This window comes from Oryctolagus cuniculus, chromosome X, assembly GCF_051225735.1.
Source record: "Oryctolagus cuniculus isolate XC-2025 breed Fujian yellow rabbit chromosome X, ASM5122573v1, whole genome shotgun sequence".
Taxonomy (NCBI): Eukaryota; Metazoa; Chordata; class Mammalia; order Lagomorpha; family Leporidae; genus Oryctolagus; species Oryctolagus cuniculus.
The window spans coordinates 66,425,515-66,448,265 of NC_142888.1; the positions used below are offsets into that span (position 1 = coordinate 66,425,515).

The window sequence follows — 22,751 nt, forward strand, 5'->3', positions numbered from 1 at the left end:
AAATTTACCATCTTGCTTTTTTTTGGTCTCTCCGTGTTTTGTTCTTTTTTTACCTTCTTTTTAATTATTTTTTCACAATTTCATTTTCATGTTTGCTGTTGTTAGTATTATTTGTAATACTTTTTTGTGTGATTTTAGTTGTTTCTTTAGGGTTTATGGTACCAGTCTTTTAACTTGAGATCATGAAAGTATGATCTTTATGCCAAATTTGATCAGTGGCTTTTCTTTATAACTAAATTTTTATTTTATTTTTTAAAATTTTATTTAAGGTATACAAATGTCATACATTTCTTTTTTTATTGGAAGGTTCCTTTTTTGTTTATTTGTTTTTTTTTTTAACCCAGAAAGCTTTTATTCAAGGTATACAAACTCAAGTATTTCATAAATACAATTTTAGGAACATACTCTATTAGTTACCACAGATCAGTGGAAACATATTGCATTTGTATTTTTGGGACTGGCTTATTTCACTAGCTATAATGGTTTCCAGTTGCATCCATTTTGTTGCAGAAGACAGGATTTCATTTTTTTATCCACTTAGTAGCATTCCATAGTTTATACATGCCATAATTTATTTATCCAGTCATCAGCTGACAGGCATTTGGGTTGATTCCATATCTTAGCTATTGTGAATTGAACTGTAATAAACATGGGGGTGCAGATAACCCTTTCATATGATGATTTCATTTCCTTTGGGTAGATTCCAAGGAGTGGAATGGCTGGGTCATATGGTACATCCATACTGTGTTCCACAGTGACTACACCAGTTTACATTCCCTCCAACAGTGGATTAGGGTACTTGTTCCCCTATGTCCTCACCAGCATTTATTGTTTGTTGATTTCTGTATGAGAGCCATTCTAATTGGGGTGATGTTAAACTTCATTCTGGTTTTGTTTTGCATTTCCCTGATGGCTAGTCATCTGGAGCATTTTTTCATATATCTGTTGGTCATTTGAATTTCCTCTCTTGAAAAATGCCTGTCCAAGTCATTTGCCCATTTCTTAACTGGATTGTTTTCTTTGTTGTTGTGTTCCTTGAGCTTTTTATAGATTTTGGATATTAATCCTTTATCAGTTGCATAGTTTGTAAATATTTTCTTTCATCCTATCGGTTGCCTCTTCACGTTGCTGAGTGTTTCTTTTGTAGTGCAGAGACTTCTCAGCTTGCTGTAATCCAATTTGTCAATTTTGACTTTGATTGAGTGTGCTTCTGGGATCTCTTCCAAGAAGTCTTTGCTATGCCAATGTCTTGTAGAATTTCTCCAATGTTTTCTAGTAATTTTTTGGTATCTGGTCATAGATTTAGGTCTTTGATCCATTTTGAGTGGATTTTTGTTTAAGGTGTAAGGTAGTGGTCTTGTTTCATACTTCTGTACATGGAGATCCAGTTTTCCTAGCACCATTTGTTGAAGAGACTGTCCTTGCTCCAGAGGTTGATTTTAGCTCCTTTGTCACAGATAAGTTGGTGGTAGATATATTTATTTCTGGAGTTTATATTCTGTTACATTGGGTCTATGTGTCTGTTATTATATCAGTATCAGGCTGTTTTGATTATAACTACCCCTTAGTAGTATGTCTTGGAATTAGGTATTGTGATACCTCTGGCTTTGTTTTTGCTGTAGAAGATTGCTTTAGCTATTCAGACTCTCTTGTGTTTCCATAATTTTTAGCATTATTTTCTCTAAATTGGTGAATAATGTCATTGGTATTTTGATTGGGATCACATAGAATCTATAAATTGCTTTTGGTAGTATGGATATTTTGATGATATTAAATCTTCCAATCCACAAACCTAAAAGATTTTTCTATTTTTTTGTGCCCTCTTCTATTTCCTTCTTTAATGTTTTATAATTTTCATCCTCAAGATCATTCACATGCTTGGTTAAATTTATTCTGAGGTATTTAATTTTTTTTAGCTATTGTGAATGGGATTGATCTTAGAAGTTCTTTCTCAGCCATGGCATTGTCTGTGTAAACAAAGGTTATTGATTTTTGTGTGTTAATTTTATAAGTAAATCTGTATTAAAACCCAGTCATACCTATTTGCTTAAGTGTTGTCCATGAATGTCTTCTTTTGTGCTTCACTGGAAGCATATTTGCATGCTCATTTGTTGGATGATAAATCTTAAGTATTTATTTTTCTTGCACTCTAGATACTTTTGTTTTCTTATAGTTTTTGACATTTTTCTGGAATGCAGTTAATTTTATTGTAACTACTCTGATCACTTTGAGTCTTTTTTATTATTTTAGTTATTTGAAAGGCAGAATTATAGACAGGCAGAGAGAGAGAGAGAGACAGAGAGAATTGACAACTTCCATCCTTTGGTTCACTCTGCAAATGGCTGCAAAGGGCGGAGCTGGGCCAATCCAAAGCCAGGTTCCAGGAGATTCCTCTGGTCTCCCATGTGGGTGAAGGGACCAAGGACATGAACCATCTTCCACTGCTTTCCCAGGTGCATTAGCAGGGGTCTGGATCAGAAGTGGAGCAGCCAGGATTTGTTTTTTTTTTTTAACTTTTATTTAATGAATATAAATTTCCAAAGTACAGAATATTGATTACAATTGCTTCCCCCCATAACGTCCCTCCAACCCGCAACCCTCCCCTTATCCACTCCCTCTCCCCTTCCATTCACATCAAGATTCATTTTCGATTCTCTTTATATACAGAAGATCAGTTTAGCATACATTAAGTAAAGATTTCAACAGTTTGCTCCCACACAGAAACATAAAGTGAAAAATATTGTTTGAGTACTAGTTATAGCATTAAATCTCAATGTACAGCACACTAAGGACAAAGATCCTACATGAGGAGTAAGTGCACAGTGACTCCTGTTATTGACTTAACAAATTGCCACTCTTGTTTATGGCCTCAGTAATCACCCTAGGCTCTTGTCATGAGCTGCCAAGGCTATGGAAGCCCCCTGAGTTCACTGACTCTGATCATATTTAGACAAGGCCGTGGTCAAAGTGGAAGTTCTCTCGTCTCTTCAGAGAAAGGTACCTCCTTCTTTGATGACCCATTCTTTCCACTGGGATCTCACTCGTGGAGATCTTTCATTTAGTTTTTTTTTTTTCCCCCAGAGTGTCTTGGCAGCCAGGATTTGAACTCATGCCCATATGGGATGCTAGTCCTGCAGGTGGTGGCTTTACCTGCTACAGCACATTGTTGGCCTCCGAGTCTTATTTTTAAAATTTTGTCATATGGGTCCAACGAAGCCTTAATTTAGGGTTAACTTTGCCCAAGTTTTGAAGGGTGACCCCTATTTAATACTTAACATGATTTGAATTATGAGATTTTTCGCTATTACTGACCATTATGAACAGGAATTATCATAGTCTTTTGTGAGCTCAGTGGATTCTTTCTTTTAATCCTTTACGGTTCTTCTTTTCCTGGGTACAAGTAGTTTTCTCAGATCTGTGACTGCAGATTTTTTATAGGAAGATAGACATTGTGAAATTTACCTTATTAGGTGGTAACTATTTTAATATTTTTGTAAATATGAGCTTTGTTCTTAGATGTGGAATAAGGTTGATCTTTTCTGGTCTTACTTTCAAGGTACGCTAGACTAGACCAGAAAAGCATTTAGTTAGTGGTCAGTTTTGCTCTGCTATGAACTAAAACCCTTCTGATTACTCTATTTAATGCCTTGTGTCTTAGCTTTTGTGCTCACACTAGATGTAACAACAGCTATTCCAGTTGTGAGTTCCATGGATTAGTCCCTACTGTCCTTGTTTTTTCTTTTGTGCTTCAGGGCAGTGTCCTCATTCACGTGTGTTAAGCATTTGTCTGCTGAATACTTAAGGCAGTTTATCTCTAGAATTCACTCTGGGTAATTCCCTCTTTTCCAGAACTCTATCCTGTGAATGCTGTTTTCCTTCTTCTCACAGACTCTTGGCTGCCACTTATGAACTCAGGCAGTTTTCCAGCCTTCCCTGTATTACCACTTGGAAATTCTTTCCAGGTAGTAATCTAAGGCAATATTAGGACATACCTCATTTGTTCCTCATTTCCCAATATTCACTGTTGTTTGTTGCCTGATGTCTAAACATTTCATATATTTTGTCCTATGTTTCAGATATTTCAGGCAGAAGAATAAATTCTGTCCTTGTCAACTTCATTTTGTCTTGAAGTGGGAGTATGGGAGTAGCATTTTAATTGGGTGATAGTAGTTCAAAATTTTGCTTCCAGAATTGACTTTATTTAGTGTGGAAGAATTCCTGTTGATCCCCAGAGCTCTGGAAGTTGCTCTGGAAAGGGAACAGTATGCTTTGTGCTGTTAGCCAGTGCTTAAGTGGCTAAGGTCTCTGGCTTATATCTGTCTACGTCCAGTGCAGAACATGCCATGCATGAGCATAATGTATTGTTCATTACAGAACAGAATTAAGTATATGTTAGGATCTGTCTAAGGACCCCCTTGCAAGGAGGGTCTTCAAAGGACCTTGTTAAAAGCTGGTCCCAAGACATAGAGGGACAACAGTATAATCAGGCGTCAGTATTCATGACATCTTGTGTTAGATTTTAGAAGTGTCACAAATATGTTTGAAAAATTATTACTTGTAGTCATTTCTAATTTTCTTTTAAACTCTTCAGACCTCCATTCTCGATGTGGGACTATCTAAACTCATACTAGCACAGAGATGCAGTCAGTAAGTTTTGATTCCTAAGTCTGGAATATTAGGTAAGAGCAAGCATTTTAAATGCATTTCCCAAAAGAAAATAATTCAATATATTCATTGAACAGAAACATTTTAGAAAATGACTCGATATCTCTCTAGGTAGCTGATTAATAAGTAGTGTTTTTTGGTTATAATTCACTTGTATGTGCAAAAATTTGTTAAATAATTCAGAAAACTTTAGTTTTTAGAAAAAAACTTTTTAAAAAAGTACATGTTTGTATGTGTTAAAGAATTTTAAAATGTATGTCATTTATATTTTTAAAAGGTACTTCCCCAAATTTTTCTCTACTAAAATGTATGTACACATGTACACACACAGACACACACAAATACATAAACGTGCAAAACTGTTATTCCATGCTCTACTTTACTAATATCAAGGAAATAGTGGGAGGTTGGATAACTGGTACCCAAACACAATGAGATACAAGTAACAAATTTTAGTGTTCCATAGGCCAGTGGGGTGACTGTAGTTTACAACAATAGATTATAAACTGGAAAGAAGAGCTGATAGGTTCCAAACACAGGAAAAGATAAGGAAATAAAAGGCTCATTGCCTGACTTGATTGGTTTATGCTGTGTCTATGTTAAAATATTACACTGTACCCTATACAGATATACAAGTTTTACATACAAATTTTTTAAAAGAACATATAGTACAATGAGTAGCTGATTATTTTATTTGATTTATTATTTTTTTAAAGATGTATTTATTTATTTGAAAGAGTTACACAGAGAGAAGGAGAGTCAGAGAGAGAGAGAGGTCTTCCATCTGCTGGTTCACTCCCCAATTGGCTGCAAGGGTCGGATCTGTGCTGATCCAAAGCCAGGAGCCAGGAGCTTCTTCCAGGTCTCCCAAGGGGGTACAGGGGCCCAAGGACTTGAGTCGCCTTTTACTGCTTTCCCAGGCCCTAACAGAGAGCTGGATCAGAAGTGAGCAGCGGGGACTCAAAGTGGCGCCCATATGGGATGCCGGCACTGCAGGCAATGGTTTTACCTGCTATATCACAGCGCAGGCCCCTGATTATTTTAACGCTGTCTGTTCTTCCAAGGTGAATTCATTGGCTTAAGCAAAACTTAGAATGAGGCTTTTAAAGGAATTGATTTGTTTGAAATGGACAGTTATTTTACAGTTTATCTAGAAAAACAAACAAATGAGAGATAAAATTTTTTTAAAAAATTCTTCCCTTTCTTTAGTTCCTTCTTAAAACTTTGTAGAGATTCTCTGAAACAGAATAGTATCAATGCAAGATTTGAGACATACTATATAGCCCAAGAATGTCCTGTTATATGACTTACTGTGTACTATTATGATAAAGAAAGAATCACAAAATAGTAGCAAAAAGATTGGTGGTCCATTACATAGTATTTGAGAAATTGCTTAGGTATTTGAAAATGCCATCTCTATCATATAAAAATAAATTTGAATTATGTTATAGAACTCAGTCTAGATCATTTCTTGGCCTTTTGGCTAAGATTAAGTGTAGAATTCAGTGTGGAAAAACAATTACTGTAACCCCAAAAATGCAGCTGAATATTTATTTGATCATTTAATGAAGAAGTTCTCATTAAGCATTAAAGTAATGAGGAAAATCATACAGAAATGATATATGAATTTATCTACATAAAATCAAGAATTACTGAACAGCAAAACCAGCACAAAGTTGGAAAATATTTGCAACTAACATGTTGGAGAACTGATGTTTTTAATATTGAAAGGGCTTGTACCAATAGAGAAAACATAAGTTAATAATGGAATATAGGCAAAAATATTATTGTTAATTCATGAAAAAACAGGCCACTCACTAAACTTTAAAAAATATCCAGCCTAAGAATCAAAATTTAAATTAAAATAAAAATAATGCTGGTTTTGTATATCCAATTTGAAAAGATTTTTAAAAGGATGTATTCAGCACTGTTTTGGATGTGCTAAGACAAATGCTTTCGTAAACTGCTTATGGCAGTGAAAATTATTATAACCATTCTGAAAAGTAATTTTGTTGTATATGTCAGGAATCTTGGACTACTTGTGTTCCTTGACCCAAAATTTCCTGTTTGATTTCTTAAGAATCCATTTTGCAGAAATATAAATATTAATCAAGACATGTTCATATTATAGAGTTTTTTTTTAAATAGTGAAGATCTAGTAATAACCTGAATGTCCAAAAAGGGGAATGTTTAGGTAAATCATAATAAATTGAAATGATTGATACTGTGCATATTAGAAACTGTTTGTAAGTAAAGTTTAAAAATATGGGAGAGTGCTTATTATATAGCATTATGTGGTGACAGAAGAGGCCACTAACTAGTATGTATAATGATTTCAACTATGTTAAAACATACATTCACACAAATATTCATGTTGTACATGCACAAATGATTTGAAGAGAAGGTAACAAAATTTGTAGATGCTTTTCTCAGGGTGCTGGAGTTTTGGATGATTTTCATTATTTTTAAAGCTTAATAGCAATTTTTAGTAACAATTCATTGTTATTGTTAAGCTATTGTTATTTGTATATATGTATGTTTATTTGAGAGGTAGAGAGAGACACAAACACAAAGAAAGATACAAAGAGCCAGACAGAGAGAGAATTCCCATCCACTGGTTCACTCCCCAAATGCCCACAGTGGCTGGGCTGGGCTGAACTCAATCCAGGTATACCACCACAGGTGGCAGGGACTCAGTTACTTGAGCCATCACTACTTCCCCAGTTTTGCATTAGCAGGAAACTGGAATCAGTAACTGGAGCTGGATTTCAAACTCAGGCATTCTGATAAGGGATGTGGGCATCTTAACTGTTTTCTTACCTGCTGGACTAAACAAATGCCTGCCCCTAAAAGGTTATTCTTAGGGAAAAATATCCCTGAGTTCAAATCTTGGATCTCCTTCTTACTAGTTGTGTTTTTTGGGCAGGTTACTTAATCATTCCAAGTTTTTCTCCATGCGTAAGATGTTGATAAACCTACTTCATAAAGTTGTTTGAAGATTGTAACATTGTAGGTCCAGTGCTTCGTACACAGTTAATTGATCCTGGCACATAATTGCTACATAGCAAGTTTATTTTTTTAAGATTTATTTTATTTTATTTATTTTTTTCATGTTTACGAAACTTTTTTTTTTTTTTTTTTTTTTTTTGACAGGCAGAGCGGACAGTGAGAGAGAGAGACAGAGAGAAAGGTCTTCCTTTGCCGTTGGTTCACCCTCCAATGGCCGCCGCGGCCGGTGCGCTGCGGCCGGTGCACCGCGCTGATCCAATGGCAGGAGCCAGGAGCCAGGAGCCAGGTGCTTTTCCTGGTCTCCCATGGGGTGCAGGGCCCAAGCACCTGGGCCATCCTCCACTGCACTCCCTGGCCACAGCAGAGAGCTGGCCTGGAAGAGGGGCAACCGGGACAGAATCTGGCGCCCCGACCGGGACTAGAACCCGGTGTGCTGGCGCCGCTAGGCGGAGGATTAGCCTAGTGAGCCACGGTGCCGGCCCTATTTTATTTTATTTTAAAGACTGAGTTACAGAGAGAGTGTGAGACAAAAAGAGAGATAACTTCCATCCACTGGTTTACTCCCAAAATGATTGCCATGGCTGGGGCTGAGCTAGTCCAAAGCCAAGAGTCAGGAGTTTCTTTTGGGTTGCCCACATGGGAGGCAGGGGCCCAAGTATTTGGGTATTTGGGCCATCCTCTGCTGCTTTCAGAGGCACAGTAGCAGAGAACTGGATCAGAAATGGAACAGCTGGGACTTGAACCGGCACATATATAGATGTTGGCATTGCAGGCGATGGCTTAACTTGCTGTACCACATTGCCAACCCTGTTAGTAAGTTTCTTCTCATCCATCATGACAGTTTCATCAAGACAACTTTATAACAAGATGATAGATTTGCCATAAGCTCTAACCTAGGCAACAGTTTTTTTCTTTTCTTTTTTTTAAAGTTGTATTTATTTTACTTGAAAGAGTTACACAGAGAGAGAAGGAGAGGCAGAGAGAGAGAGAGAGAGAGAGAGAGAGAGAGAAGGAGAGGGAGAGGAAGGGGGAGGGGTAGAGGTCTTCCATCTGATGGTTCACTCCCCAGTTGGCCGCAATGGTCGGCACTGCACTGATCCAATGCCAGGAACCAGGAGCTTCTTCCGGGTCTCCCGTGCCGGTGCAGGGGCCCAAGGGCTTGGGGTATCTTCTGCTGCTTTCCCAGGCCATAGCAGAGTGCTGGATCAGAAGTGAGCAGCCGGATCTTGAACTGGCACCCATATGGGATGCTGGCACTGCAGGCAGTGGCTTTACCCGCCAAGCCACAGCACCGGCCCCTCTTTTTTTTTTTTTTAAGATTTTTATTTATTATTTATTTATTTGAGAGGTAGAGTTACACACTGTGAGAGGGAGAGACAGAGAAAGGTTTTCCATCTGCTGGTTCACTCCCCAAATGGCCACAACGGCTGGAGCTGAGCTGAGCTGAGCTGAGCCAGGAGCTTCTTCTTGGTCTCCCACACAGGTGCAAGGGTCTAAGCACTTGGGCCATCTTCTGCTGCTTTCCCTGGCTGTACCAGAGAGCCAGATGGGAAAAGAAGTAGCCAGGACTCAAACTGGTGCCCATATGGGATGCCGGCACCACAGGCGGAGGCTTTGCATACTACGCCACAGTGCTGGCCCCAACTTTTTAAAAATTTTTTTCAATTTAGAGTTTTGGAAGATTTTTATTTAGTGTTTTAAAAAGGTTATTTATTTGGAAGGTACACACGCATACACACACACAGCCCTTATATCTGCTGGTTCACTCCCCAGATACCTGCAACTGCTTGAACTGGACCAGGCCTAAGCCAGGACCTGAACTCTTGCTGGGTCTGTGATATGGGTAGCAGGGATACAAGTACTTGAGCAATGACCTGTTGCTTCCCAGAGTATGCATTAGCAGAAAGCTGGAAGCAGAAATGGAGCTGGGACTCAAACCCACACACTTCCCTATAGGATGTGGACATCTCAAGTGGGATCTTAACCAGTACATGAAATGTCTGCCCCTATGTAAGGTTTTCTCATGTGTTAGGTTTCAGTAAAGTTTTTGATTATCCTTGCCTGGAAGTTAAATAAGTAAAGTGTACTTCTATTCCTAAGAAAGAGTAAAGTGAAAATTATGTTCTTAGACTTTACCACTATAACATTCAAATTAATGCCCCTAAAAGTTAGTTAATAATCTTTGTTTTTCTGTTAATCATTTGTAAAGTAGATGGGGACTCAAAAGTTATCTTTAACTGCTCATTCTCTGCAATTTTACTAGTGGCCCAAATCTGCCATAATTCTAAATGGGGAGGCTGTTGATAAGATTTTATGAGATTTTATTCAAATTTTGAGCCTTCCTAGTAATCCAGAGTTTGCTTTCATGAAAATAACTCATTTCTAGAAAAATATGTGATTTGGCAAATATGAGACCCTTGATAAACCATAAATATTACATTGAATGGTTGACTAATGTTCATTTTGTGTAAATTAACATTTACTTGTTGATTTGTATAGGCATAAACCTGTAATAATACCTAGGATTGCACACCCAGCATTTTACAATTAACACAACTTCTTTTCCCCACAGAACCTAATTTAATTCTTACAACAACCTTGTTAAGTAGATAGAGCAATTATCATCCTTATTTTACAGATTTAGAAACTGAGGCTCGAGAGCTAAGTGGCATGTGTGATATTACAGTGCTGATTTGGATTTCAAGTCCATTACAGCTGTATACCCCAGCAGAAAAAGATTGAGGAATACTATGCCAGTGTGCTCATTTACTTTATTAATGGAAGAGGCTTATACTTTAAGCTAGAGATGAGTTTAGAATTAATATGTAATAAAAGGGTTACTAATTAAAAACTTGATATTCTATTAGAGGTTTTGGATTAGCAGAGCTGCTAAAAATTATATTCCTGATACTTGAAAGGGTAGAAATAGTGATATGAACATTGTTAAAACAAGATATCCTGTATATTTCAAATACCACAAGGATATCACTGTTAAATCAGAATACTGAAATTAATAATTGGTATTTTGACATCAAGTCATTTAAAAAAGGTAAATCTGGTGCTATTCATTCTGTGTAAGAACTTACACAAACAACATAATATGTTCAGGAAAATTTACATAAAAATGGTCAATACCGAAGAGAAAGATTCCTAAAGAGATTAGTTTCATCTGTCTAAAAATCTTAAATCTGTGGCATTCCTGATAATTATGCCAACTATATGATAATTGAGTATGCTTATTTTCTTATTACTTGTCTATATTTTTCTGTCTACTGGCTTTTAAAGAAACTTTAAAAATCAATATTGGAACAAAAGTCAAATGGAAATTATTATTTTATTCTAGGTTCTGTTTACAGAGGAAGATGTGAAATTCTACCTTGCTGAATTGGCCCTTGCTTTGGATCATCTGCATCGATTAGGGATTGTATATAGAGACCTGAAGCCAGAAAAGTAAAGCTTTATTCTTATGTATCCCTGTTAATTTCTAGAACTATGTTTTGACATACTCCATAATTCTACATTTTATGTAATTATATGAAACTTATTTGTAAAAAGTAATCTTCATAAAGAAGGCATTTATTTATTTTAAACTAATATTTTAAAATTATTTAATATATAAAAAGAAATGCTAATTTTACATTTGTGATTTTATGTAAATATTTTATATTAGATATTTCATCTTGTTGAATATGAATTTTATTTACAGCATTTTGCTTGATGAAATAGGACATATCAAGTTAACAGGTATGCACATTTTCTTATACACTAATATTTTATACTTTTTATTTTAATGTGTATTTGTCTAAGTGTATTTTCTTTTATCCTCTTTCTTGATTTGCTTTGAATTTTATTCATTCTTTCATGAACTACTGTTTAAGAATTAGTTTTCAATATGTTCTAATTAAAATATTAAAATTATATAATGGAAGCAGTATGCTAATTAAGAAATGACTTGATTTTCTATGTAAAAATATTTCATTTTAGTTTCAGTGTAGACTGACTTATTGTAAATAGTTATCACATTTGAAATATAGTAGGGGCCGGCATTCTGGCATTGTGGGTAAAGCTGCCGCCTGTAGTGCTGGCATCCTATATAGGTGCTGGTTCGAATCCCTGCTGCACCACTTCCAAAAAGTCTCTCTGCTATGGCCTGGGAAAGCAGTAGAAGATGTCCCAAGTCCTTGGGCCCCTGTACCCGCTTGAGAGACCCAGAAGAAGCTCCTGGCACCTGGCTTCGGATTGGCACAGCACCAGCTGTTGGCGGCCAATTGAGGAGTGATCCAGTGGATGGAAGACCTCTTTTCTCTTCTCTACCTTTCCTCTCTCTGTGTAACTCTGACGTTCAAGTAAATAAATAAAATCTTAAAAAAAAAAGAAATATAGTGATACTCTTCCACCCCCTTCAGTAGCTTTTGGCAACCACCTGTCTGTTCTATAGCTCTATAATTTAATTATTTTGAAAGCGTTATATAAGCCAGTGTTATACAACCATACAGTAGTCACACTCTTGAATATATATCCTGGAGAAATAAAAGCTTAATATCACATGAAATTACATACATGAATGTTTATAGCAACTCTGTTGTAATAGTCCAGGACTGGAAATGACCCAAATGTCTTTGAAAAGGTGAGTGAATAAATAAACTATAAGACATCCATAAAATGGAACACTATTCAGCAATAAAAAAGAAAGAATGTTCTACTCATGTAACAACTTGGATGGATCCCAGGAGCATTATACTTAGGCACCATCAAAAGGTTACATGTGTTTTCAATAGGCAGTAAATTCTGTATTTATCAGAATGTTAGAACAGAAATAATATGAAGACGTGATCTTTACAGATAATTTTGAACTGGTACAGTTTAAAGATAAGTTGTTCTGAATTCCTGAAAGTATACTACATTATTATGAACATAAAGTAAAATTTAAAGATAAATTACCTTGCAAGCCAAAGTAAATGTGACAAATAAAATTTAATGAATCTTCCTGATTCGTAGTCTGATTCTCTATCAGTTAAAATTTAATTAAAAAGCTAATTAGCATTTAATTCCTTCTTTTGTTTTTTTTTTCTTTTTTAAAAGAAATTATTTATTTATTTTGAAAGGTAGAGTTATATATAGAGAGAGGGAGAGACAGAGATATCTTCCATCCTCTGGTTCACTCCCCAAATGGCCAAGGTAGCCAGGAGCTCCTCAAATGGTCAGGTATCCAGGAGCTTCTTCCAGGTCTCCCACGTCAGTGAAGAGGCCCAATTACTTGAGCCATCCTCTGCTGCTTTCCCAGGCACATTAGCAGAGGGCTGGATCAGAAGTGGAGCAGCCTGGACTTGAACTGGTGTTCATATGGGATGCCGACACTGAAGGTGGTGGTTTTACCCACCATGCCACAGCATCAGCCCCTCATTTTTTTCTTAATAAATTATATTTATATTATCAGAGGTGAGAAAGGTGAGAAAAGAATAGAATAAATTCCACTTAAATGTCTACTACAATAGGGATATTTGGGCAAATAATGATGCCTAAGATATTTTATATGTAGGCTTTTAATTTGAATTCTATTTTTTGATAATTTTTAGAGTCTTAAACTGGCTGAACAGAGAATAATAGGATTAGTATTAATTTATAAACAAAGGATACAAGATGTTTAATGGGAAGAAAGTGTGTTTCATAATTTGTAAAACAATTCAATTACAATGACACTGACATTTCTTCTAAATAATATATACAATAATAAGTATTATCCAGTTTATGGTTTTATGATTATAACCTAAATTCAGTGTTTTGTGATGAGTAGGATACTTCATAGTATTCCAGTGAGGTATGTTAAGTGTAAACATTGACAGCAGGTTTTTTAAAGGCTATTTTCCTTTTCATACGTTTAATTTCTTTTCTTTGTATGTTCCTTTTTTATTTATCTTTTTCTTGTCTTTCCTCTGTGTGTCTTTCTCCCTTCTTATCCTTCTCTTCCCATTGCCTTCCGTCTTTCCTTTTTGAACACTATAGTCAAAAGAAACATACTGATTGTTATTTGACATTGATACTAGTGGGGTGTTTGTGGGCTGTGGTGAAGTAGAAATGTCTCATCCAGGCTGGGTCTTCACCCACAATCTAAGTTTCCACAGAGTAATCTTAGGATATCTGCCAAACATTTTTTTAACTTGTTGACTTTAAAATTTTGGCAGATTTAAGTAGTGGACCTAATGTTTAGCAGTCTACTCTGTAGTGGCAATAGACCATAGAAAAGTTAACTGTGTTTTCTTATTGGCCTCATACTAGGATGGTTATAAAGCAGAAGATTAATAGAATGAGAGAAATATTCCCAAATATCTGTATACTTGTTAATACATTATTTATATTTTCATTGTAACTGAATTTTTTCCTGAAATCTTCCCTTTCTCCCATGGTCTGTATAAAAACTAACTATATGACATGACTTGCCTATTTAGAAAATCATGCTTAATCATAATATCCCACTAAAAATGATAATAATTGAAACATAGAATTGATTTGAATTGTTACTGCTATATTTTCTGAGGGATACAATTCAGGGATCATTTCCATAAAGGAAGAAAAAATGTACAGCATCAGAAATTCAAAATCATATGTACTTGAAATGAATATTTTCTGACAAAAATGTATATCTGAGAAAATAATTTTAAATGGTTTTCATAATTACTTGCAAATAAATCTGAATTTACGTACAGTAAATACCCACTAAATTATCGTGTTCTGAATTTGCTTTTTTATATAATAAAGTTACCTTATAAAGGAGTCATGTAAGGTTACAAGGATGTGGAATACTGCCCCACACTCCCCAAAATACTTTCTTGATATAGATGATTTCTATGTTTTATTTTCAAATTGGTGGTTTGGAAACATATATCTGGGTAACATATATCTTACTTGATCATGTAGCTATTTTTATAATTGTAAAATTTTTGTCAATTGCTGAGAAAATTCTAGTATTACATATCAGTTTTGTCACAAACACAGCATAACAGAAAGTATATGGATTGTTATAACTTTCTGAAACATAAAAGAAGGATAAAAAATGCTCCTCGTTCCCCACTTCTCTCTGAAATGGCCAACGAAGCCAGTGTTCTCTATAAAATGGGTAGTATAAGAACCATGAGATCATTTGGACTGGCCCTGGCAGTGCAACCACAGGTGGGACTCAAAATTCAGTAGATGTATAGCAGCCTAACTTTTAAAAGTTGATCATTTTGCATGGCCCAAATTTCCAAATGGCCCTTGGCAGAAAAAAGGTTCCCTGTCCCTGCTTAAAGGTATGTTATATTTGCCTGAACTAAATTTGAATCTTAGCTTGCACTACATTTAATTTTCCAAATGGAATTTTCAAAGTTTAAAAGTCCTGAAATATAGAGAAACAACATAACAGTTTGTTAAAAATATTTTAGAAACTATACTTAAAATTATAATGCATGAAGTTATTGTACAAGGATAAGTGTATTTTTAAATGAGAATATTTGAGCATGGTTAGAAGTCCGTTTGCAGAAACCTTAATATTGTTAATACTGGAATTTTATTGAAAAAGAGCAACATAGGTCTGATAGCTGTTAAGTGTTTTTTTTTTTTTTTCATTTTTAAAATTAGAGTGTAATTTCCTACAGTTAAACTCATCCTTCTGATCTTTGTGAGATGGAAGGAGCTGTTCTGTATCTTGAATGCATCAGTGTTAACGTCCTGGCTGTTATTGTATCATAGTTACACAAGATGTTTCACTAGGGGAAACTGAGTAAAGGGCATATAGGATTTCTCTGGTATTTTATGTAGCTACATATATATCTGCAGTTATCTCAAAATACAAAGTTTACTTTAAAAATCACTTCCTTAGGTAGTTCTATAAGTTTTGATAGATGTAAAAGGTCTTTTAACCACCAAAATAAAAACATAAAACAGTTCTATAAGCACCAGATTCCCTTGTTGTAAGTCACTCCTCCCTTATTTCAAACCAACTACCAACTTGTTCTCTGTCCCTATAGTTTTTCCCTTTCCACAATATAATATAAACATAGGCACGCAATATGCCTTTTGAGTTTGGCTACATTTACTTAGCATAGTGCATTTGAGACTCATCCACATTTTTGCATATATCGGTGGTCTAAATTGCTGAGTAGTGTTTGCATTTTATGGTTACTACCATGGTTTGTTTATTCATTCCCTCATAAGGGTTATTTGGGTTATTTCTTTATATTGGCAAAGACAAGTAAAACCACTCTATGAAGGTTTTTTTTTTATTTAGTAAATATAAATTTCCAAAGTACAGTTTATGGATTACAATGGCTCCCCCCGCCCATAATTTCCCTCCCACTCACACCCCTCCCATCTCCCATTCCCTCTCCCATTCCATTCACATCAAGATTCATTTTCAATTATCTTTATGTACAGAAGATTGATTTAGTATATATTAAGTAAAGATTTCATCAGTTTGCACCCACACAGAAACACAAAGTGTAAAATACTGTTTCAGTACTAGTTATAGCAATTACTTCGCATTGGAAAACACACTAAGGACAGATCCCACATGAGAAGTAAGTACACAGGGACTCCTGTTGTTGACTTAACAATTTGACACTCTTGTTTATGGCATCAGTAATCTCCCCAGGCTCTAGTCATGAGTTGCCAAGGCTATGGAAGCTTTTGAGTTTGCCGACTTCAATCTTATTCCGACAGGGTCATAGTCAAAGTGGAAGTTCTCTCCTCCCTTCAGAGAAAGGTACCTCCTTCTTTGATGGCCCCATTCTTTCCACTGGGATCTCACTCGCAGAGATCTTTCATTTAGGTCCTTTTTTTTCCCCCAGAGTGTCTGAAGGTTCTTTTTTTTAATGTGAATATAAATTTTTATTTCATTTGAGTATATTTCTAAGAAGTGAGATGACTTGGTCATATAGTAAGTGTTCATTTAATTTATTGAGAAACTTCCAGACTCTTTGCCAAAGCGGTTACACTGTTTTACATACCCATCAACAATGTGCAAGAGCTCCTATTGTTCTCAATCCTTATCAATACTTGGTATTGTTAGTATTTTTATATTTCCCTATTCTAGTGGGGATGAAGCTGTATCTCATAATAGTTTAAATTTGTGTTTCCATCATAATTAATGGCACTGAGCATCCTTCCATGTATTTATTTATTTGGAGAAGTGTCCATTAACATCTTTTGCCCATTTTAGAAATTGAATTGTTTATTTTCTTTGAATTTTGAATTTTTGATAGACTGACTACAAGTCCTTTATATTTGCAAATATTTTCTCCAAGTCTATAGTTTCTTTTTCATTTTCTTAATTGATGAACAGTTTTTAACTTTGATTAAATCCTGTGTATCAACTTTTTTTCTTTCATAGATTATCCTTTTGTTGTTGTATCTAAGCAGCTTATGTCTAATCCAGGATCACAAATATTTCTCCTATGTTTTCTTTTGGAAAATTTTAGTTTTGTGTGTTGTGTTTAGATCCATGATCTGTTTTGAGTTAATGTTTGTTTATGGTTTGTGGATGGATTTTCCTGTATTGATGTCTGACTTGTTCTGGCACCAGTTGTTGATAAGTTGCCCCTTATCCATGGAATTGTGTTTGCACTTTTGTCAGAAATCAAATGGTAATATAAAGCCAGTTCTTTTATACTACAACATATATTATCTTAAAGTACTATACTATGAAAAGTTGCCTAGTAAAAATACAGGACTTAGGGGAAAATCAGGTTTAATGTAGCACTAAAAATATTTGGTCAGTGACACACTAAAAAAAGAAAGTAAGCACTGTTTAACATCTTCTAAGTGATTGATACATAAGAAATATAATAATTATGGTAAAATTACTTTATGGAAATAAATATCAGAAAGTTTATATTTTGTCAATTATAATGGGGTGGTAGAAGGTAGACTATCTGCAATTGGAAGGAAATTTGTAACACTGGAGGTAGACAAGAGTGGCTTTATGGTAGATGTTTGAGGTGTGCACCTTTGTGCATTTTATGTATTTCCACTTGACTAAACTCAACTAGGTGTAGTTTTTTTATGTTCATCTAGTGTTTCTTGCAGACAAAATCACACATAAACCAATGCAGAATTTGAGTTATACTCAAATTGTTTCCTGATATATCAAATGCATTGCAACAAATTATAGTTCAAAACAGAGGTTGTAGTCTATTAGGTAAGTATGTTATTAGACACCCTTCTGTTCCATTGATATGTATGTCTAGTCTTTCTCCATTGCCTATCTTGATTAACTTTATTATAAATCTTGAAGTTAGATAGTATAGACCCTTTTTTGTCTCCTTTTTTCAAAATTATTTTGGCTATTTCCTTTGCCTTTTTAGATATATTTTATTTTTTTAGCTTTTTGTTCTTTTTTATCTAATAAATGTGAATTTACAAAGTGCAACTTTTGTATTGTTGTGGCTTCCCCCCCCCCAACCTCCCTGCCTCCCGCGGCCCTCCCCTCTTCCATTCTCTCTCCCATCCCGCCCTTCATCGAGTTTCATTTTCAATTACCTTCATATACTGAAGATCAACACAGTATATACTAAGCAAGGATTTCAACAGGCTGCCCTCACACAACCGCACAAGGTATAGGGTATTGTTCGACTAGGAGTGTTGTTTTTAAGTTTCATAGTAAAACACGTTAAGGACAGAGATCCTAGGTGGGGAGCATGTACCCAGTGACTCCCGTTGTTGTTTTAACAATTGGCACTCTTATGCATGACGTCAGCAATCATCCGAGGCTCTTGCCATGAGCTGTCTAGGCTATGGAAGCCCCTTGAGTTCACCAACTCTGAACTTGTTTAGTCAAGGCCGTATCACAGTGGAGGTTCCTTCCTCCCTTTGGAGAAAGGCGCCTCCCTCCTTGATGGCCTGTTCCTTCTGCTGGGGTCTTGTTTACGAGGATCTTTCATTTAGATTGTTTTTGCCACCGTGTCGTGGCTTTCCATTTCTGTGAGACTCTCATGGGCCTTTTAGCCAGATCCAAATGCCCCAAGGGTTGATTCTGAGGCCGGAGTGCTGTTTTGGGCATTTGCCATTCTATGAGTCTGCTGTATGTCCTGCCTACCCCGCAGGATCATTCTTTCCCTTTTAATTCAATCCTTCATTATTTGCCTACACTGGTCTTGTTTAGAGTCAGCTTATTAATTTCACCAAAAGAGGTCTTGCTGGAATTTTTGTTGAAGTTATTTTTTTTTTACTCTCCATATAAATTTTAGGAGAGTTGATGTCTTAACATTGAATCTTCCAATCCACAGACATAGTCTTGCTCTCTACATAGGTCTACTTCTGTTTCCTTCTTCAGTGTTTCCAGTTTTTAGCATAAAAGTATTTCATTTATTTTAGATATTTCTACATATGTATTGTGTGATCTTTCTGAAGGTGTTATAAATGAAGTTTTTTATATTTCAACTTCCAGCTGTTCCTTAGTAGTACATAAAAGACTGATATATTTATTTATTTATTTGCTAAAGATTTATTTATTTATTTGAAAGTGTTACAGAGAGGTAGAGGCAGAGGCAAAGAGAGAGGTCTTCCATCTGCTGGTTTACTCCCCAAATGGTTGCAACAGCCATGGCTAGGCCAGACCAAAGCCAGGAGCCAGGAACTTCATCCTGGTCTCCCACGTGGGTATAGAGGCCCAAACACTTGGGCCATCTTCACTGCTTTCCCAGGTGTATTAGAAGGGAGTTGGTCAGAAATAGAGCTGCCGGAACTTGAACTGGTGCCCATTTGGGATGCCAGTGCTGCAGGCTACACCACATTTGTATACTTGCTATACCACAGTGCTGGCCCTAAGATTGATTTTTATATATTTCTATCTTTAGCTATTTGAGATCTTTAAAGAAAAAGCAGACTCACCAAAGCCAAAGCAAAATTTACTATTTTATTTTAAAATGTAAAAGTTACTCCGTTTTGTCTTACTTTAAATTTTAAAATTCAGAATATGCATCTTTAATTTACTTGCTGTTTTGTCTTACTCTAAATTTTAAAATTTAGAACAATATGCATCTTTAATTTAGTTCCTATTCCCTTAGAACTGTTGCATAATATTCTGTTACCATTCTGAAAGCATGAATTTTGAGGATGAGATTTAACTGAATAGTTTTTCAATGCTTATAGAATATCATATCGTTATGAAATGCAGGCCCTTGTCTTTTATTGGTGTTACAGGAACTTTCTTAGGCTATCCATAAGTCATTTTAATGTTTAATGCATTATTTTGTCTGTTTTGGTGTTTTCTATTTTCTGAAGTTTTTCAGATTTTTTTTTTTTTTTTTTGCAAAACCATTACAGATTTTGGACTCAGCAAAGAGTCAGTAGATCAAGAAAAGAAGGCTTACTCATTTTGTGGTACAGTAGAGTATATGGCTCCTGAAGTAGTAAATAGGAGAGGCCATTCCCAGAGTGCTGATTGGTGGTCATATGGTGTACTTATGGTAAGCAGCATTGTAGCAATACGTGCTTAATATTATTTAGAATTTTATTTTAATTAATTTTGGGGATATGTCAGATAGAAGGATTTCTGATAATTCATGATTAAAATTGAAAAATTAAGGTTTTGGTGTTCAAATTTTATTCAAAGTTGTTAGTAAAAGGGTAAATGATAGAAGTTCTATAAAAAGAACTATTCATATAAGAAATAAGTCTGCCAGAATCTAGATTTCAGAATACTGTTTGGTAGTTATATGATATTGTAGGTGTCTCAGAATTTAGCACCTAAGCATATACTGTCTTATTGACAAATTGTTTCAAGCATGTCCTAGAAAGATTGTAAACCTCTTGAGGAAAGGGATCATGTCTTCTACTGTATTTTTAATCTCAACAGTACCTAGCATAGTGAACAGTTAGTAGATTCTTAATAAGTATAGACTAATTTGGTGTGAGATTAAGCATAGAATTTTCTGTATTAAGTAGGATGATAGATGAAAAATACTGAATCCGATATAATTTGTTTATCAAGTCTTATAATCCATTTTGCCCATTTGTTACTGAATGACACATTGTATGACACATAAGTGCTTATTATAAACCAGGCATTTGGGGAAGGTGCTTGTGTGAGGACCATTTCAAATACAGGATTTGGCATTTTCTGTGACCCAAGAAGGTATACAATCTGGTTGGGAAAACAATTGGAATTGCTAAAAACAAAACAAAACAAAAAACTGACTAGAGGTACCATTAGAAGTAAAGGGGAGACTAGATAAGTTGATGTAGGAAAAATGGAGGAGGTAGAATTTAAAGTAAGGCATGAAAGATAGATAAAATTTAAATAGTTGTATGACAAGAAGGAGAGTATTGCAGTCATATTAACAAAGGCTTGGAGAACCAGTTTAACCAGAGTAGTGGAGAGAGAAAGAGAATGTGGAGGAAGTGAAGCTGTAAAACTATGAGTTTATGCTTGTGATTTTTTTTTGGTAGTAGTATATTATAGATTCTTAAATACAATGGTACTTAGAGAAAAATTGTATTTTGGGAAGATTAGCATTGATAGCATAACAAAAATGGATTGAAAATGGAAGAAACCAGAAACCAGGATATCAAAAAGGTCTTGCAAACATTGACATTATAGAATATAAAAGAGGCAGTGTTAAAGATATTGAAAAGGAAGTAGTGACCAACCTTAGTAGATTAAATGATACAGATGAAACAGAGGGTAACGGTCAAAGGTAATGCCTCTAAAGTTTATGAACTTCAGGGGATTAAAAGAATGAGCGATGAATAGAAAAGAGATAAATAACTAGGACAACTGGTTTTGGAAGTAAGGAGAGAATTTAGTTTTAACCTGAGCTATAAGTTACTTTAGGTTATTAACTCGTGTATGATGATAAATTAGGAGGGACAGTGGAGAGGAAAATCAGAATAATTTGGACTTATTTAATATACATGCTTAGATATATACATGTTCTTTGTTATGTGTGTACATGTGTACACACACACACATTCACTCAGCTATACCACCTATACCTAGGGGGAAGATATGATTTCCATATTCTGTCCTTCTGCTCTTCTTTCTCTCCCTTCTTACACTACTAGCCATCTAGTTCCCAAGGGTGAACCGTTACTGTAGATTTGGGAGGAAACAGTGGAGTTTGAGAGAGATTGAGGCTGGATTGGAATATTTGAGATTCATGAGGGTATGGAAGAATTGGAAGGATAAGGTATCTGAGATTGGGATTTCATGTAAATGAGCAGAAAACTAAAGCAAAAACTACTTTTTTGAGGCTTTCTGAGATTTAAATATTAGAGATGTAAAAACTTTTCAGTGAACTATAATGATCTTTATTTTTAAACCTAGTCTTTTTATATCATCGCTTAATGTTCTAGTTAGATGCATTACAATTAAGTCTCTTTGGGAAAATCTTTTCCTTATGCTATGTACACCTGTCTTAATGTGTGTATGTGTGCGTGTATGTATGTGTGCTGCCTCTTGTCCTACCTGTCTTATTGGTTCCTGTTTTGGCAGGGGGGAGTGGGAAGAGTGAGAGGAATGAGATGGATTAAATCTTTCTTGGGCATGTATGAATTGAAATGGTTTGGCACGTATTTTTCTTTTCTCTTTATTGTTTAATGCTTGCTTTTGAAACATATCTTTGTTTTCAAAGAAAATTCCTTGTGTGTATTTTCAAATTGCTTTGACTTTGGGAACGTAGCCAAATCAGAAAAGAAAAAGGTAATGGTTGGTTTTTGTCTGTTACATTTCCCCTATCAGTGCAGCTGGTGTGTGTGTGTGTGTGTGTGTGTGTGTCTTTCTTTGTGTAAGTCACCTAGTTTTTTGGTTCTGTTTTGATCCCCTATCATTTGAATCCTTCATGTTTGATGATCATGTAGTACAAGTCTCAGTTTTTTTCTGAACAATTTCATTATATTCTAACTTGTGCTAAATTGACTGTAGGCTTTTTTTTTTTTTTTTTTTTAGTTTGAAATGCTTACTGGTACTCTGCCATTTCAAGGTAAAGACAGAAACGAGACCATGAATATGATATTAAAGTAAGTGTAAATACTATCTTTTACTTTTTGGAGAAAATCCCTTGCTTTCAGTTTTGAGAAACATAATGTGGTTTTAAATTTACACA

At 35.3% G+C, this 22,751-nt stretch overlaps 1 protein-coding gene across 2 annotated transcripts in view; it reads left to right on the forward strand.

Moving 5' to 3' along the window:
- RPS6KA6 (ribosomal protein S6 kinase A6) overlaps positions 1–22,751 on the forward strand; it is a 145,279-nt gene that overhangs the window by 60,680 nt on the left and 61,848 nt on the right. For both annotated transcript variants that reach the window (XM_070066736.2, XM_070066735.2), the window contains exons 7-10: positions 11,018–11,124; positions 11,381–11,418; positions 19,972–20,114; positions 22,595–22,665. In XM_070066736.2, the coding sequence (XP_069922837.1) occupies positions 11,018–11,124; positions 11,381–11,418; positions 19,972–20,114; positions 22,595–22,665 (359 nt within the window). The remainder of the gene's footprint in view (positions 1–11,017; positions 11,125–11,380; positions 11,419–19,971; positions 20,115–22,594; positions 22,666–22,751) is intronic.